Genomic DNA, 19,060 nt, shown 5'->3' with positions numbered 1-19,060 from the left:
AATGCATGGATAAAGCCAAGTATATTCCCCATCTGTTACAACTACCTACCCTTTTTCTTCTCATCATAAGAGTATTGACAGATGCAGCTGCAACCACTACTTAAAGGTAACATAAAATTATTGACTTTGGGTAACAGAAATTGAATAGTACCTAAATTAGATGTGTATCTTACTGTAATAATGTTTTAAACCAAGAACTCAAAAATAAAAAGAATACCCTAGAAATACTGTAGTTCCACTGATCCAGCCCAAAAGGGTTATCTAGCTGTTGCTTTTATCAAAGAAATGCAACAACTAAGTTAGTTCACATGTTCCGCTAGGCAACTGGCTTAAGCCCAGACTTAACCATTCTGGATTAGTAATCTCATCCGCTCTCCCAATTACCTTGATTACCTATAGTCAATTAGATAACTCTCACCACACTGTTGTGTCCTTCCCTGCTTTGTAAGTGTATGTTTGATCACCCAATACTTCCCAGTAGCCTGCAGGCTGAGGCAGGCAATTCTGCTCCTCTACTCTGCTCTTGTGAGACCCCACCTGGAGTACTGCAACCAGCTCAGTACAGGAAAGACATGGACCTGTTGGAGTGGGGCCAGAGGAGGGCCATGAAATTGATAAAGGAATGGAACATCTCTTCTATAAGGAAAGGCTGAGAGAGTTGGCCTTGTTTAGCCTGGAGAAAAGAAGGCTCCAGGGAGACCTGAGTGCAGCCTTCCAATATATAAAAGGGACTTGTAAGAAAGATGGGGACAGACTTTTTAATAGGGCCTGTAGCGATAGGACAAGGGGTGATGGTTTTAAACTAAAAGAGGGTAGATTCAGATCAGATATAAGGAAGAAATTTTTTATAGTGAGGATGGTGAAACACTGGAACAGGTAGCCCAGAGAGGTGATAGATGCCCCATCCCTGGAAACAGTCAAGGTCAGATAGTCAGGGTGCCCGCCCTGAGTGACCTGATCTAGTTGAAGATGTCCATGCTCGTTGTAGGGAGGTTGGACTAAGTGACCTTTAAATGTCCCTTCCAACCCAAATCATTCTATGATTCTTGTATTTTCTGTAAACATTGTGTAAGTACCTCAACACACTGAGAAGAATTCTACTCTAACTGAACTGTAGTTAACATTACGTGAAGCAGCTGAGGAGGCTAACATCAGCTAGTCTCCTTCCTCAAATGGCTAGATTTGGGGGGCATGGGGGAGAGAAGAGGGGGAAGGAGGAAGCAGCTGAAGCCCACTAAACTCATAAGAACAGAAACTTCTTCAATATTTTAACTGCTTAACAAGCATAGGTTAGATTAAAGTAGGAGGCAGAAGCTTTCTCTATGTATTCTAGAATTGAAACCTTTCATGTTTGTAGTTTTGGTGGGTGGCTTTTGGGGTTTTGTGTTTGTTTTTTTAAATGGGTTCTGCATTGCAATCACCATTTATTGTTGAAGCTGAGGTTTATGCATCTGCCAGACTCTAAACTAAAGAAACGCCTGCACAGATGCCAAGCATCTGCCACATGGTTTTGATTACACAGGAGGGAACACAGTTGGGAGTTATTTTTATAGCACTTAACAGTGGCACTACTGCTAGAAGCACAGCATGAACAGTACAAAGCAAAGCTGTATACCCATCCATTTCTCCCATTAGGCTCTACCACATAAACTCCAACTGTCCACTTATTAAAGAAGCATGGAGTATGATGACATTAAAACATACTCTTCTGGTAAGGCAAGAATGCAGGATGAAATCTGGAACTAGTTTTTATCTTTTCTGCTTATCTTCTATACTTGTAAAAATGTTAATTTTTTTTTTTTAAACTCCTGCATTATAAAATACCATTAATACATCTGCAAAAGGTGGCAGATCAAGACTGGTGACAAGCTTCCCCCAACACAGCTCTAAAAGGCCACAACTCCCAACAGAAAGTGAAAATGACAGCGTGTGAGAGACTGAAAGAGTTAATGTCTCAAACTGTGGTGGGGCAAGTTCTGCATAAGGACCAACTCTGTGTAACAACAAGCCCTGGAACCACACACCGGTTAAAAGAAGCAGATCAGATCAACACAGATGAGCACAGGACATCAGCAACAGGACTGGGAGGGTGTGCTGGAGGGTGTTCTGATAGGTTGAGCAGGACAGCTCACCATACATGGCCAAAGGTCAAACAATGGTCATGACTGCAGGGAAGGGGAAGTTACTCCCCAGATGACCACCAAGTCCACCAACCCATTTCCCTAAGGTTCTAAAAGCACAAACCGCACATGACACCTAATTAGCCTAATGAGTTTGAGTGCCTGCCTGAAGGAAGGGCAAGGAGATGATAAAAGGACACGAACTGAAGCCTCACGCACGCGCCCACTGGAACTGGACCCCTCGGCTGACTGGATCAATGCTGAATCCAGGACCAGTGACACCTTTCCCTTTCCTCTTCCTTTTTCTCTCCCTGTCTTGCTCTCTCTTTCTCTTTCCTTTTTCATAATCGCTACACCTCGTCCCTTTAGATATAAACCATTGACCAAGTCTGGGACTAGGAGTGGATCTAGCCACCCCTAGGCTCCTCTCATAGAAGGAGTCTAGAAAGCAAGGGAGTCCGCTCTGAACCTCTTGACTCAACAGGAGGGATCTCCTTCTTCCCTGAATGGATGTATATTGTTACCATGGGTAACATGGTTTACTGAGGTAGTTCCATGCCAATTCCTGTTGAGAGAAACCACACCACCTACTGTTAGCGCCTTCCAAGTTCAGTTTGCTTCTGCCATGAATAAAATGTTTAACTGATCATTTGGTGTCATTTCACCTTAATTTAGACTGAGGGAATCTTGAACAAAACGTGACTCCCTGGTCTGTCCAGCCTGGGTCATGACAGTGCTGAAGTCCATACTAGTCCTAGCACTTACCATGGAACAAACCTCTCAACTCATGTAAAGTACATGTTTATTCCTTTTTATGGTGGTCTAGCAGTTTTCCCTAATAACAACTCAAGAACCCAAATGGAAAGAGATAATACAATATGGGCATCTTCATGAAAACCCTTTTGTGATTCAAATTAATATTATATATTTACACCAATACCATTTTCTTATACTGAATGCACCTACAAGCTAGACCATTCATGTATCCTTCAATGGTTTAGCCAATGCATGGAAAGTGGCCAACCAACTTTATTTAAAAGGATACCTTAAAATTAAATAGATCTTTTGGCTTTATGCTTTGAAGAAAGTATTAAAAGAACACATGAAGAAACTAACAGGCATGCAACCTATGGGTTTACAAGCTTTCAGCTGTACAATACATACATGTTGAAGATGAAAAGTCACTGTTTCTGTAGCTGTGATCCACCAGGTTATTAACAGACAGATCTGTCCTTCTTTCCAACTCTCTTCGCTCTCTCACCAGCTCAGTTCCAAGGGAACCAAGCATCACTGATGAAGATCTAGGAATCCTGCTATATCTCCAAGAGGAATCTAGAAAGAAAAAGTAAATAAATCCCCTGTTTTTGTAATAATTTAAAAATCCATTAAAGCAAGTACTTATGCAGGCATTCTGGTTATACCGTATCACAGGCAAGTTTTAACAATACCATTAAGATGATCAAGTGGCCAGCTGCCAACAAAAGTAAAGAGCAAGCAGCACTCTGCTGATGCTTACTTAATCTTGCAGTGAGTTAGTTCTGAGAACTAAACCAGAAAAAAGTAGTAATACTTTTGTGAAGAGTCAGACCCATTAACACTCATACAGGACAGGAGGAGGAAGAGAAATAGTATCTTGCTTTCTAATGGTAGCTAGTTATTAAATAGGCTTCACAACATGGCAAAATAGCAGCTTAAGACTTAGTAAATGCTGCCATTTTAATGATGCTTCTTAAACGCTCCTAAAATTAATTTTCCAGAAAGACAGATGAAGCTTAAATGCAGCTTAGACACAACTTTAAGAACAATGACTAATACTATTCTTGCTCATATTGCAGATTAAAACACTTCAGTTCAAAAAGGGATCTTGTTTTTTGCTAACAGCTCCAACAACTAAATCAGGAACTGTACATACTTCAGCTGTGAAAAAAAACTCTTCTTCCAAAAGAAGTGTTCTTCAACAGCTCTGAAAAATTCACCTTGATTTTGTTTTACTGCTAAACTTACAAATCCAAATTTAAGGACTGTGCTGGTTTTGGCTGGGACAGAGTTAATTTTCTTCCATAGCATTGGGCTATGTTTCTGATTTGTGCTGAAAACAGTGTTGATAACACAGGGATGTTTTCATTACTGCTGAGCAGTGCTTATACAGAGTCAAGGCCTTTTCTGCTTCTCACACCACCCCACCAGGAGTAGGCTAGGGATGCACAAGAAGTTGGGAGGGAACACAGCCAGGACAGCTGATCCCAACTGACCCAAGGGATATTCCATACCATATCATGTCATGCTCAGCATATAAAGCTGGGCAAAGAAAGAGGCGGGGGGGGGTGGGGGGTGGGAGGGGTGGGTGAGGACACACGTTCAGAGTGATGGTGTTTGTCTTCCCAAGACACCATTAGGCATGATGGAGCCCTGCTTTGCTGGAGATGGCTGAACACCTGCCTGCCGATGGGAAGTGGTGAATGAATTCCTCATTTTGCTTTGCCTGTGTGCGTGGCTTTTCCTTTCCCTATTAAACTGTCTTTATCTCAGCCCACAAGTTTTCTCACTTTTACTCTTCTGATCCTCTCTGCCATCCCACCAGGGCAGGAAGAGGTGGGGAGCAAGGGGCAGGGAGCGAGCAAGCAGCTGTGCAGGGCTTAGTTGCCAGCTGGGGTTAAACCACAACACAGTGTGATGACCAACCAATATAGAAACGGAAAGATAGATAGTCCTACACCATAATGAGAAATGTTAACGGTGGTCATTCTATTAACAGAGTAAGAAAACATCAATACTGGGTTTTGAGCAAGAATTTATTAACTTTTATTTGGATGGCTATGTGGTTCCATAAGGGGATATAAAGAGAACATTGATACATACTCACAAGGGTAATCTGAATGGATCTAATGGTCTGTTTCAAAACATTAAAAAAATATTTTCAATATAAGTTTTTGACTGTTATTTCCTGACCCTTAGACTTCCATTAGCATATTGCTTAACTTACGTCTATCCAAGTATCGTATACTTATTTACAGCTTTAATGAAAATCTCAGTTTTTCCTGAAAGAACTCCTAGTGTAGAATGTTTCTTTTTGCCTGGCCTATATAATGAGTTGAGGCCCTGCTTAAAAAGAACCCTTTCTTCCCTGACCCCTAACAACAGTGCTCTAGCCATGACACTGTGCTTCTTGGAACACAGAGCTAAGTAGGTAATGACTTCCTTTCTGCTGTCCCTGGCACACGTAGGTTTACCAGCACAATTTGACTCATGAAATAACAGCAGCTGCACTCATTCTTTCCTTGAAATCTTAACCAATTAAGACATATTTGAACCATGAAGTTCAGCTTTACTGCAAACGGAATAGGTACAGGCAGTAATTTTGAAATTGTGTAAAGTACAATTGGGTTTTCAAAAGACCACATTAACAGCATTCTCAGTATTTTGGATACTGCTATTGGTGTGAACATACTCTTCTGTTAGGCATAGGTTTTTAAGAATAATAAAAGCATAATATTTCAAAGCAAGTCTTTTAAAACTTAATAAAACCCAGTCTTACTACTCAGACAATTTTCATGCAACTCAGCTGTAGTAATCAACCTCTCACCTGAAAAGGCAGTCAAGCCATTACTTCTCACAGAAGAGGTAGATGTACAAGACAGCTTAGGTCTCTTTGAATCACTATCTCGCTGCTGGCTATGCAGTCTTGAATATGCTCCCTGAGTTCTCTCAGAGTCACCATAACACCCAGATGTAAAATGAGAGGAAGAAGATGTAGACTGAAATAACATTAAAAAAAATTACAGACACAGTATTTCAGATGTACTTACACTGAACAAAAGTGTACATAATGTAAGACTTACAAAAATAGAAAGGAATAACTTTAAGATGCAAAGCCTTTTTATTTAAAAATAATGTAGGATTTATGCTTGTGCTCTTGATCAGTATTCCCAGGTTTACTCAAGACAATCCCACCAAAAAAAAGCTGCTTTCTACTATAATCAGCATTATTTTTCCTTTATAGATAGATGTGGCTTACAGGGGAAAAAAGATATTCCTGACTTGTAAGATGCTATAAACATCATCAAATACAGCTTTACGGGTCTCCAACGAAACATAATTTTGCTGTCAAGAAATGGCCAAAACTGGTCAGCTTCATTGTTTTACTTAATAGTTTAACTAATCCACCTTATTTTTTACCACTCTGATATACTTGGCTAAGGACTCAGTTCTAGCTTCTACTAAGCTGTTTAGACCAGATATAGTTTGATTACATCAAGCTCAACTGCAACTGAAACAGTTCAGAGTAAAGAATGGGAACAAAACAATTTTTGCAGTGTACAGCACTGACATAAAACAGTTTTCAGAAACTAGTACTAAAAAAAAAAAATAAACAAATACAAACTGGGATAGCCTATAAAGCTCATAGTCTGGTTACTTGCAGCCAAGGCATTCATTTTCTATTTGAAACGCTCCGATTTTATTTTTTGATACATAAAAAAACTTGAGCTCAATTAAAAAGCTCAGTTGAGCTGTTTATCCTCCCAGAAAGTATCTACAACCAAGATCCTTTAAGGATCAACCAAATCAGAGTAGATGTTATAGTTGTGGTTTACTTTTGTCATGTTTTTTACTAAGCTTAGGCCACTACTATTTACTCTTTAAAACTAAGAAGTATCCAAGTATTTCTCTTATCCCACCATAAAAGCTAGACAGGGAGACACAGCAACTAACATCACAAACCAAGGACAAAGCCAGGTTAATTTCCCTCATTAATCATCTATTTAACATGTAACTTATCTTTTAATCATTTGCTATTTGATAAGTGGAAGTTTCAGAGTGTATCCTGCAATGTTCACTTGTACTAGAACTTAATTAAGAGGAAAAATTAAACTTACTGGGAAAAAAAAGTGTCATTTTCAAAACTCTACAGCACCAACTTAACTAGATACATAGGCCACTTACAACCACAGACTCCGTTTGCATGTCAACTATACGTAGAGACACCTACCATGACTTCCCCAGAAGGCCAGCACCTCCGCACTACTTCCCACCCCCCGCCCCATCTCAAACAGTCTTCACCTTTAAGTCACAGTAACCAAACACCTATCTAAGGTGTGAGCAGTCTCAAGTACCCAAACATCTTTCAATTTGAAAGTGACCAGAATTTTCACTTGTTCACTATCTTCCTGCCGAGCGTCTTCACAGTTTTCTGCTTTTCCCATCTTAGTATTTCTACTGCAATTGGAAGTGTTTTATTGTCATTCTACAGTGCATAAGCACGTCAAAGCAGCAAACTACTTTGTTTTTGGAGTTATGAAGGCACATTCTGGAGCCCAATTAAGACAACCTGTTAAGGCCTGAGCCTTGGATCTCAGTCAGGTAACAGTTCAGCCTCCATTTTCTTTCACAGTATGTTGTGACCACCACGTAAGTAAGCACAGTCAGACTATGAACTGCTCCTCCACAACTAAGTTTTCTAAAGCAGGTCTCCAAAACCATGAACTTTGTGTTAACTCACAAAGCTAGTACCATCCAAAAAACACACCCCCTAGAAATACCTGATGGAACAAGCTGAATATAAATGCTATTAATTTTGCCATCCATAGGACTATAACATGTATGAGATTCTAATCACCCTCTCCTTTTTTCTTCTTAAATGGATACTTGCAAAGGCACTCTGATTTCAAATTTATTTCTTAACTATTAGTAAAACTAATATAATTATTATTTTAATCCTCCAAATAACACCACTATCTTCCTGCTTTCTCTCTATCTTGACTTAATAAGATCTACTTATCTAGAAACATTACAGTGAGCCCCTACTAGCAGCTTTTCAAATTGGGAAAGCTAAGGTAAAATCCTAATTTTTTTGTTTGTTTGTTTAAAGTATTACATATTAACAATTCTCACCAATCTGCTTCTGCTTCCCAAAAATCTTCCAGAATGTGGATGATCAAGTGTCCCCGAGTAGCGAGTTGGAGAGGATGTTGTAAGTTTCCAAGGAGTTTCACGGGTGTCTCTTTCTCCAATTCCCCAGTCTCTACTGGAACTATTCAATACACTGGATTCCTGAAGAACAACATGCTTATCATATGCATCTTGTAACTCAAAATGAAATCAGTATCTGATCTGAATATTGAAAGTACAGGGAAGTGAAGGTACTAACAAATCCGGAAACCTTTCATGAGAAACCTCAAGGGATACCCAAGAAGAAACGAAACAGGCTTAAGAGAGAACCACTGCCAAAAGCAAAGATTTTTTTTAATTACTTTCTAGCAATTATCAGCTCCTTTATCTGTCCTCTCATTTGATGGTGGACAATAAAAAGTTGAAGCGTAAGTCTTTTGAGGCATTACCCCAACTTAAGATACACCAGTAACAGGGCAGAATTAAGGACCTCACTTTCAAGTGTTAAGTAAAAAAACCCACACATGTAGATAAAGTCTCCACAACAGCAAAAGTGGCTTTTTGGGCACTAAAGCAAGCCAGCTGTCTTGTCCTGGTCATCAGTTTTAATACAGTAAAGAGTGGGTGCAAAAGAGCGGGGTGGGGGGTGGGGAGGGGTGCGCAGAGAAAGAAGAAAAATCTTGCTTTGGGCCTACTAGCAAATAATTATTTTTACATAAGGACCATGACCTGTTCTAGTAAAATAGAGGGGACAAAAAATGTCAATCATGTCATCAAGCTATTGTTCCTTTAAAAAAAATACTACACTACTGCAAATTACACAGTATCTTCTCTGAGTCTTAAACACTTCCCTTTTACCACTACTTAAGTTTTTTATTTGTCTGCAGTCTATTCTGATAATCCATCATTGGATTATCATCATATTGGTAGGGAAGGCTTGGAAATTAGTCATTATTAATTCCAATTACATTTCATCCAAGCAGCAAAAATGCATTTCCATTTTCCACTACAAAATTGAAACTTTTGTGTCTCTAAGTTTCTTATAAATCAGTAGCATTGAAGACCACCATAAAACAGTAAACAGCACTGGGTACAAAACCACTTTGGGCTTAAGAAATAACATAGTTTTAGTAGCCCATTTCAGGCACAATGCAAAGATACTGAATCCACAGCTTGACATGCATAACAAAGACTGTTTGGCAAAACAGCCCTGCAAATAAACATTGTTTGCCACATTACTTCAGAACAAAGTGCTCAAATTATTTTAAGTCTGATGTCTGCAGGGCAAAGACTGTAACTGTTCTTTTTTCGTTTTCTCTTCCAAGACACAGGAGCTCTAATCTTTACCGTGGCTACACAGGCAAGCTTCTAATAATGAAACTAGGAACTGTTTAACATGCAAATCTGTCTATCTTTAAGAGAACCTAAGGCATGAGGTTCTACACTACTACTTTCACGGAATTTCAGTGAATAGATGATAATTAAGGAAAGACATCGCAATTTAATCTGCTCCACAGAATAATCGTTGAAACTAGTAGAATTAATAGAAATAACAGAAATCCAACCATTTTATTACAGCTAAGCAGGGTTTGTAAATGATTATTTATCCACCCTCTTTCTATGAGCTATTAATACTACAACTACAGTAGCTTCTGTCACTATTTCTTTAAAGTTGTAGTATTAGGATTTAAAAAGCTGAAGAAATATTCATGTTCGTCATTCTGACAAGCAAAATTAAACCTGAAAATAAGGTATCGGGCGGTAAGTTTTCTAATATTTCAAAGTCTTAGTAAGATTCATCAGGTTTCGAAATTATTTCATCTATGGATATTCTCTGCCCCTGAGGGCAAGACTACGTGACTCTAAGATAAGGGCAAAGCTCTCTTAGTTAATATGAGCCATACCTGCAGACTTAACTGATCTTGAAATACTTGCCTTTCCTTTTTCTCCAGCTGTTAGACTCTGAAGATCCGAGAATTTAATCTCATTTTAAGTGTCTGGATCACCACAGTGAAGACCTTAATCCAAGAACAACCCACTCACACTAGCACAGCACTAAAAGCCAGTTCATGGAACTACACCATCTACCATTCTAATGCCAACACAGCTTTTGGTAGTTGTGGCATCGCTGCACTGCACTCATTTCTTTGAAAGATGTCCCAAGGCCAAAATAGAAAGAAAAAAAGCAACATACTGGATATCAAAAAAGTGGCTTTAGGAGAAAGTAGATGACCAGGCATGATGTCAGGAAAGCTCAACCTAATTGCTATATCTGAAACTAAAAAAATATCTCAGTTTGCTTTCTTCCTTCGGTTCAGCTTAGGACTATTTCATATCCTTTGTCACAACTTAACAATTAAAGCATTACAGAAGGTATTCTATTTTTGGTGTCTGTTTTCAGTAGCAGAAAAACGTGATCGGGAAAACATTCAAAACAATTGTATACACCACACTTGACCCTATCACTCCATTAAAAAACAAAATCCAAACTTCCACTTCATTTCTCACAAAAAGGTTAACAATGCTGTATCATAAAGCATAGGAAATTTTTTTCTCCTACTGTTACACTAATTTGATTTTTGTATTGTGAGTCACCTAGAAACAACACTATGTCACATACATCAGATTAGTCTGCAATTAACCCGCTTATTATGCCTCCTCAGATGAGCAGAGGCTACTACCCAGACTGATCTCAAAAGTGCATGACATATACGAATTTGCACCTATATGGAAAAAAAAAAAAAAAAAAAAAGGGAAGGGAAAAGAAGAAACCCACCCGATAGAAACCTACCTACCTTTTTTTTTTTTTAGCCCTAGTCAAAAACAAATACTGGAAGTTTGAATGCTCTGTATCCAAAAGGTTTTGAGTTAAGCCATAATCAAGTATGGTCTCTAGCTGCAGAAATGAATTTATGCTAAAAAGCCAAGTCTCCAAGTTCCCTTTCCTCTAAATACCCAAAGCACTACTGATAGTCACACATTTTTTCTTCTAAATGACAAATCTTTTAAATGATTTGGAACTGAAGTAGCTCTTAATATTTTAAGGTAGGCTTCTGAATGGATTAACAAAGCAAAAAGGCCTGCCCATTCAATTCCTATCTGACTGGACTTAAGCTTATTTAAACTATTTGTTTCTTCTTGCCCCAGCCACTTGTAATCTTAACCTGCAAGCAATAATGGAATTTGATCCTAACACCTCTGTAAGTACCAAAGGTTAGTCAAGAGAGGGAGCTTCCCTGTACTTTTATCACTAAGCACTTGTCTTGTGTAACAAGCTCTCAGACTACCTTCTATGAATTGGAGTGGAAAGAAGTGATACAACATCATCTTCTATACAATTATTTTCCTCTCTGTTCTAACTGCAAAGTGTTATAAAGATCACTGCTCAGATTAGAAGCCCGTTGCTCAACAGGAAATAGTCAAAAGATAATATATAGTGCAGTGAACACACTGCAGTTCATGTAATAAATGAAATAATGTACATAACTCTCTTGTGTTATAATTTCATAACAGCAGTAACACATCTAACTTCACAGCACCAGTTCAGCTCAAGACTCATCTTATCAACAGCTTTCAGTGTGATATGTAGGGTGTGAGAGTCCATAAATCCCTACCACTATCTGATTTGGTTTGGATCCTAACACTATCTGATTTGGTTTTACTGAGTAGACAGCCAGTGAAGAATGTGCACTGTATGAACTAATGAACACATGCATGCTAGATGTGGCAAATATAATGCATATACATGTAACTGTGCTAAAAATAATTAATGCTCTATTACTTGTAAAACTGTTTCTGGAAAAGGCATTATATAATACAATGTCCCAGATAGTTTGTCAGCAGGGACCAAATTCATAACCATTTTATCAAAAAATATGAACATTTAATCATGGAGTTAAGTTCTGCAATTTCGAAGACCACGATGGGCTTACATTTCTGGGCCCAAAATTGAGGTGAGAACTGCTGACAGTAGTAGAAACAAAATAACAAGAGAATTGAGCCAAACAGCAATCTGTTGTGTCCAAGTGCCCAAAATAATTTCTGAAGCAGTTTAATCCCTACTTCCCATAACACTTTCAAAGTGAAAGTACCTGCAGTGTGACTTCTTATTCTTGAACATGGCTCCCTTTCCACACAAAAGCAATTTGGTTAGTGTAAAATGTTGCATGTGAAACAGCAGAGCCTTTACTCCAGTCCTGTCTACCACACACAAAGGCTAGCTGTATTAACATACTGACATGACAGTATGATGTAAGCTTAAAGGTCCTCATCTTACCTTCACAAAATGCAAAGAAAGTAGGTGCTGCAGAGCACTACAGCCTACTGTCAACTCTTAGAACCGCAACATATTCCTATACTTTTTGCATCATCCACACATGAAGTGTAATACCCTATACACATCAAAATTCAAACAAAATCCTCACCTCTCCTCAACAGAAAACCCCACTTACCCAGGATTAAAACTGCAGTGACTAGTGCCAAAACAGACCCATAGTATCAGGATGCCCTTCATTCACCTAACATCTGATTTTTAAAGGTGCAGCTACAAACAAAGCAGGTAAAGATGGCAAACCTAGAACTACCAGTTCACACTGCAGAATACTGTCATTGGCCTGGTTATTAAATCCTTGCATTTTAGAATTAATCTTGGGTTTTGTTCACAAACATGGGGCTCTGGGTAGGACTTTTCCTTATATTTCCACGCACGCCCCGCCCCCCCCCCCACCCCCCTGCGCCCTTTTTTTGTTTTAGTCTGGGGTTTAGGGATTTTCTGGGTGGAAAACAGACATTAAATTAATTTATACTACACAGAAAGAGACAAAACACATTACCTGGTATCCAGATTCTAATCTCCGTGAAGATTCTCTTGCGCTATATGCACCAGCTAAACTGTTTCCAGTCAATGTTCCAGATCCTAGCGATGAGCTGGAGGCCTGAACAGATATCCTTCGAGGAATTCGTGAGGGTTTTGACTCCATTCTTTTTATCCTGCATAAGGACACACAGATCATTTTTTCTTTTAGAAGCAGGGACCTACATGCAGAACATGCACAAGTCATTCTGAGTACATCATAAACATGACTTGGACATACAAACATTTACAGAGTGCTCTGGTCTGACTGTGCATCAGTAAGATGGGGAAATGAGTTCTTACCCTAGTTTTTATAACTCTTCTTTAGATCTCTTCCATTGCATGTTAGAAAACATAAAAAAAAAAAAAAAAGCCCTTTTTGCTTCTTATTATATTAGAATATATTATTGATATTATATTACAAGTGAGACTCCCTTAAGAACTCTGCACCACTAGTATTAACACAAAATGAACCAGGACTGAGGGAAAGAATCCTCAGATTTCCCAAAATCTTACTTTACTTGGTTGTTAATGAACTGCACCTCAACACTTGAAGAAACTACACTAATGTCCTGGTTTCAGCTGGGATAGAGTTAACTGTCTTCCTAGTAGCTGGTACAGTGCTATGTTTTGAGTTCAATATGAGAAGAATGTTAATAACACTGATGTTTTCAGTTGTTGCTCAGTAGTGTTTAGACTAAAGTAAAGGATTTTTCAGCTTCTCAAGCCCAGCCAGCGAGAAAGCTGGAGGGGCACAAGAAGTTGACACAGGACACAGCCAGGGCAGCTGACCCAAACTGGGCAACAGGGTATTCTATACCATGGGACATCCCATCTAGTATAGGAACTGGGAAGCGGGGGCAGGGAATCGCGGCTCAGGGACTAGCTGGGTGTCGGTTGGTGGGTGGTGAGCAATTGCCCTGCGTGTCATTTGTACATTCCAATCCTTTTATTACTACTGTTGTCATTTTATTAGTGTTATCATTATCATTTAGTTTCTTCTTTTCTGTTCTATTAAACCGTTCTTATCTCCACCCACGAGTTTTACTTCTTTTCCCGATTTTCTCCCCCATCCCACTGGGTGGGGGGGAGTGAGTGAGCAGCTGCATGGTGCATAGCTGCTGGCTGGGGTTAAATCACGACAACTAAGACTTATTCTTCAGGGTCAGAACTAGGGAACCTCACCCTCCTGCAGAAAAAAAAATACAGTTGCAGTCCACCCACCTCAAAGATATATTTAAATTCTCCAAAGACAACTCCCATGAAAATTAATTTATACAAAAGAGTACATGCTGGCTCACAGGTGTATATATAAATTTATCTTTGAGTCACTGGGTGTTTATTTGGTCTTTTGGTATTTCAAGGCATTTCAAAAGAAATGCTGGTGCCTCTTCTGCATGAGAAGTGATCCTGCAGTCATTCCTGTCCTTGAAAGGATATCTTGACTTAACGTTGCTCAAAAGCTCCAGATAGCTAGCTAACTGGTTTGCTAACATTCACAGTTTCTCCCTCCTCAGGATGGTAGAGACAGAACCAGACCACAAAAGGTAGCTCTTAAATAAAAAAAATTAAGAGAACTGCAGTATACTCAGTGGTGTGGTGTGGGAAGAGTAGCATGATAACCAACAACCCTAAAACAGATACCTGAAAACTCCACTGATACAAGGTGATTTGCAAAAGTGGTACAATCAAGGTTTTCTAACCACTTTTAATCCTGGCCTAACCTTCTGAGAATGGGAATAAGCTATATCAGAAAAAAAAAATTATCAGTAAAGTACATTTTTTTCCACATGCTCATCAGTAACACGGTCTGTGAAAAGCTGCTGCATCAATCCTGACGTACCTCATGTGGCTGCAGTTTCAAGTTGAGTTCACATACTCGGGACTTTTAGTCTTAGCTGAAAGTCATGCTGCATTACACATTCTACCTGGTACAAGCTACTTTGTACAGAACTCCATTGACCAAGTAGTTGGACAGCTGAGGTTAATTTCCTTAATGGAAGGTTTTTTAACCACTGTTCTGGTGCACATACCGTTGCTAGCTTTACAACACAGGTCACAACATAAAGTAGCCTAAATGCTTAATCTTTCAAGTAGGGCTCTTTTTCTTTTTTTTTTTTTTAAATTTGGGGGAAAAAAAATTGTAACATAAAGCATACCAAATTTAAGTGAATGTTTACATTCATGTACGAAAGAGCTACTGGGTTGTATTATGGAGATGCACACCAGCTTCTAAAGCATGCTTCAAACATTAGCAGCCCATTTGCTTTTGCCAGAGATATCACCAGTTAAACAAGATCACTTCAGGAATCTGAAATTCTCACTTGTCTAACTTCGGATTAGGAACACGGAATCATGAATTTGTTAAATTTCCCAGATCACATTTAAACCCCTAAGTAACTATTGAGCAGTTGTATGCAATTCTCAAAGTTTTAAATACAGCTCTATCAATAAGAATGCTCTAAGCAGTGTTCCGAAGTCCAGAACAACACTGTCAGTCATGGAAGCTTAAAAGAAATTCAGGAAGGACAAACCTAATAATCTAAGCTACACCACTTAGTGGATCATTTGTGCAATAAAATGTAACAATCACATTTCTTTGTATTTGTAACATTAGATAAGACACTGTAAAGATGGTTAATTCAAGCTTTAGCGTAAGCTGCCATAATGTCCACCGCAAGTTTAGTACTTGTCTGAAGCTGCACTGAGTGTGAAAAAGTAATTGTTCCAAGTTGCAAACTGTGAAGCTAAATTAATGTTACAGTAATACAGACTAGAGCGTATGCTGAACAGGACAGCTGTAGGTCTTGATGAGATCTGACATCCAAAGGACTGTTTATCTACCTTTTACCCTGATACAAAATATAAGGGACAGACACACAGAACAATGGATCCAATTCTCTACTATTAAGTACTTGACAAAGAGCACCAGCATTATCCCTTTCGTTAGGGATCATTCTGTTTCTGGATCACTTTGCTTCAGACAGGTGTGGAACCAGATTAATTAAATAACATAGATAGAATCAGACACAGACATCTGTAGAATACACAAAGTTTCTAAAAGAAGGGATGGAAGCTTCTACGGGTAGAAATTAATGTCCAGACAAACAGGGGGAATAGACAGAAGCGTAAGAAGTTATAAGAACTTCAAGACTAAATTAGAGATCGTCTAATACTAATAAAATTGCTTATGCTCCATCCACATAACAGACAAAAGAAGAACATTCCGATCAGAAAGGACAGGGTGGAAGACTGTGGACACCAGAGCCAACTATCTCTAGAAGCTAAAATGGAGTGCAAGATTAGCAAATTGCTTCTACAAACATACATAAAAAGGCACAAAATTAATTTTCTCCTCCAGTGGTAGCCCCAAGAGGACAATGCTATCAATCAGCTTTATCTTGTAAATTAGAACAGGTTGTGATTTCAACCTGAATATGTCGGGATGATACTATCTATATAATGTTTTCTTTCTCAAAGTGAAGAAATCTTGCAGAAAGTATACACAAAAAATGTGTTATAACAAGATAAAGGCGGCACATTAGAAAATGCAAAATTTCATATGTCAGTTTATGCATATACATTATGATTAATTTCTTTAATACAACCATACATTTCTTCTGCAGTCCTGGCCTCAGTCAGCAAACAAGAAGGATCTGCTATAAAGATGAATCAGAGCTGTGTAACAACAGGCATTTGACAAGAGGAACCCTACCTTGTTTGATACAGAGGTGGAAAGGTACTGAAGAAAAAGCCTTATGGACTAGGCAGAGAACTTCTGCTCCAGGAAACTGCATTTTAACTCTGCTTTTCAACAAAGATTCAGTGCCATGAAGCATGTAATCCAGATTAATCATATTTTAAAAACCACTACACAAGAGGTCTTCAATTTCTGGGCATCCATCATAAAATTTGCTTGGAATCCAACTTGCAGAAATCATGAAAGCACATATCTGCAATCGAAGTCAATGGTGCCATGACTTGAATATATTAGACAAGTTAGCTACTAGGCATCTCAACTTTGGTAATCAATACTAGTAAGAAGTCTTCTGGGGTTTTTGGGTGGCGGGTTTTTGGTGTTGGGTTTTTGTTTGTTTGTTTTTGTCCAGAGTTCTTTGAAAACCATTTTAAGCACTGCACCTTGGAAGCTTGAGAAGCAACCATCTTCATAGTTGGCTTGAATACACACAATACACATATAAGACACATGCTGATCATGGTAACACAATGAGGTGGTCAAGGTGAACGTGCTAAGCTAGCACAGAACACAGGACAGAGCGAGACAGTAGTCTCACAATAAAAAAAAAAAATCGTATTACTAAAGCCACAATAATACTTGTCTGCAAGCGGAATATCATGTTTTTAGAGGATATTTCAGAATGAGAATGGTTCCCCTTTACAGTATCAGTATCTTAAGGATTTTTTTGAATGAGCACAAAGACACTCAAATTAAAACCTCAAACATTTTGTTTACCCACACAGGAATTCAACAAATCTCAAGTGGTAATTAACATGCTGTAATGAGTTCTATAATGACAAAGTAGTCACCTCACTTTACACAGAAAGTAGTGAGGCCAAAAAAATACCTAAATGACTTATCTGAGAAATTAAAAAAAAAAAATTAAAAAAAAAAGAAGTCTAAGTTGTGTTGCAGTCTGAACTGATTTAAAAGCTTGTTGTTGCCACAAAGAAAAGGAACACCTTACTCAAATATGACCCCTGCTGTGTCCTTCGTTGAGCAACCTAAACACACAATCCTAGCAAAACACACTTCAGGCTTCTCCATCATTTTGACACTATTCATGCTGGTATCCAACAACTGAGAAATGAGAAAGGGAACGGCAGGGTGAGAAGCACTCTTGTCATCAAAACAACGTATTTCATCAGCTCATGCCATGTTACGCAACTTAGCCATCAAAACCTCATGCAAAAACCTGGAAACAACTCTTGTGTCTCCTGCAATAAGGATTACATATGATGCCTCTCAAGACTTGGTAAGAAACCAAGTTCTGGAATCAAACTTTAAAGTTGTACCTGGGAAACAGATGACAAGCTTTTAATGGCAGGTGGGAGCTGAACAGCCTACTTTGAGTATACAGCTCAAATGTCCTGCCCTTCTTGATTTGTCATCCCTCCAACTACATTACAAAAGATCAACTAGACCTAACATAGCCACAGATAGAGGTAACAAGAGATGAAAGATCCAAGAGGTCTTTGCGGGAAAGCAGTGTAATCTCAAAAGGTAAAAATAACAAAAAGAGCAAATACTTCAAATAAAAACTTCTCACTCCTCCTCTCTTCTGCCCTGACGCCCTCTACTGAGAAATGAGAGGCAGTTTGAGATAGCCATGTATGCCTACCAGTATGGGAAGCCTTTACTAGCTTCCATGTTTTCTACTAACAGCTTAAAGCACTCTTGTACCCTCAATCAGGGTGAAGCACACGCTTCACTCCCAGCTCCCAAGTTCAAGTTTTCTACCTTGGAACTAGGTGGTGACACTGCCACCTAACTTTTGAGCTTTTGTGTCTACAGGTTTTTGTACGGTTCGGCATTCAACTGTTCACGAGACTTTCTGCCGAGCAACTTGTGATCACGTGCCTTCTCCAGTGTTTACTCACAATCACGTCTTTACGACAAACAAGATGGAGTTCAGGGACAATTCTCTCAGTCTGCGCAATTCTTTGTTCGGGGTATTTTCCCAACCTTCAATCGAGGAAGGCTGACAGAAAACCCCAGCAGCCTCTCGGGAGTCCCGCGAACAAGAAAAACGTTTACGAATGCCGATCCTCTGCCTACGCTGCAGCGGCTGGTGTCATGACGCTGGGCTGTGCCCCCAGACCGGAGCCAGCAGGCCCCAGGCAGCGGGTGCTCGGCAGAGACGCTGAAGAGGGCACTTACCCTCCTCGCCAGGCTCCAAGGGAGAGGCCCGGCCGGCCGGGCTCCGGCGGGGAGCTGACGGCCGCACCCCTGCTGCGCCCGCGCTCCCGGCCAAGGCCGAACTGGGGCCGGCGCCAGGCCGAAGGGCAGCGCCGATCGCCCTGCCCCGACCCCGAAGGGCAGAGGCTCCTCGGAGGGAGGAAAGGAATGGGGCGGGGGGACAGAGGGCACAGCTCCGCTGCCAGAGAAGGCGCGGAGGCCTGCGGCCGTCCGAGCTGCTTCGCAGAGAGGAGGGCAGAGGAGCCAGGCGCTAGCCCCGAGACA

The 19,060-nt window shown here is 39.7% G+C and overlaps 2 protein-coding genes across 6 annotated transcripts in view; one reads left to right on the top strand and one right to left on the bottom strand.

The window, feature by feature from the left end:
* BAZ2B (bromodomain adjacent to zinc finger domain 2B) overlaps window positions 1-19,060 on the top strand; it is a 285,742-nt gene that overhangs the window by 62,596 nt on the left and 204,086 nt on the right. The window lies entirely within an intron of this gene.
* Window positions 1-19,060, bottom strand: part of MARCHF7 (membrane associated ring-CH-type finger 7) — a 29,041-nt gene that overhangs the window by 9,689 nt on the left and 292 nt on the right. For 4 of the 5 annotated variants that reach the window (XR_007507177.1, XR_007507176.1, XM_049809630.1 and 1 more), the window contains exons 2-5: window positions 12,839-12,995; window positions 8,010-8,168; window positions 5,704-5,875; window positions 3,285-3,452 (exon numbers count right to left, since the gene is read on the bottom strand). Coding sequence is in view for 3 of the 5 variants with exons in the window: in XM_049809630.1 (XP_049665587.1) it covers window positions 3,285-3,452; window positions 5,704-5,875; window positions 8,010-8,168; window positions 12,839-12,995 (656 nt within the window). In the remaining 2 variants the exon portion in view is untranslated. Of the gene's footprint in view, window positions 1-3,284; window positions 3,453-5,703; window positions 5,876-8,009; window positions 8,169-12,838; window positions 12,996-13,161; window positions 13,181-19,060 lie in introns of those variants that run through there. The other variant, XM_049809637.1, reaches the window with a different exon arrangement.

This window comes from Accipiter gentilis, chromosome 1, assembly GCF_929443795.1.
Source record: "Accipiter gentilis chromosome 1, bAccGen1.1, whole genome shotgun sequence".
In the NCBI taxonomy this organism is placed as follows: Eukaryota; Metazoa; Chordata; class Aves; order Accipitriformes; family Accipitridae; genus Astur; species Astur gentilis.
This window is presented reverse-complemented; position numbering and strand designations above follow the sequence as displayed.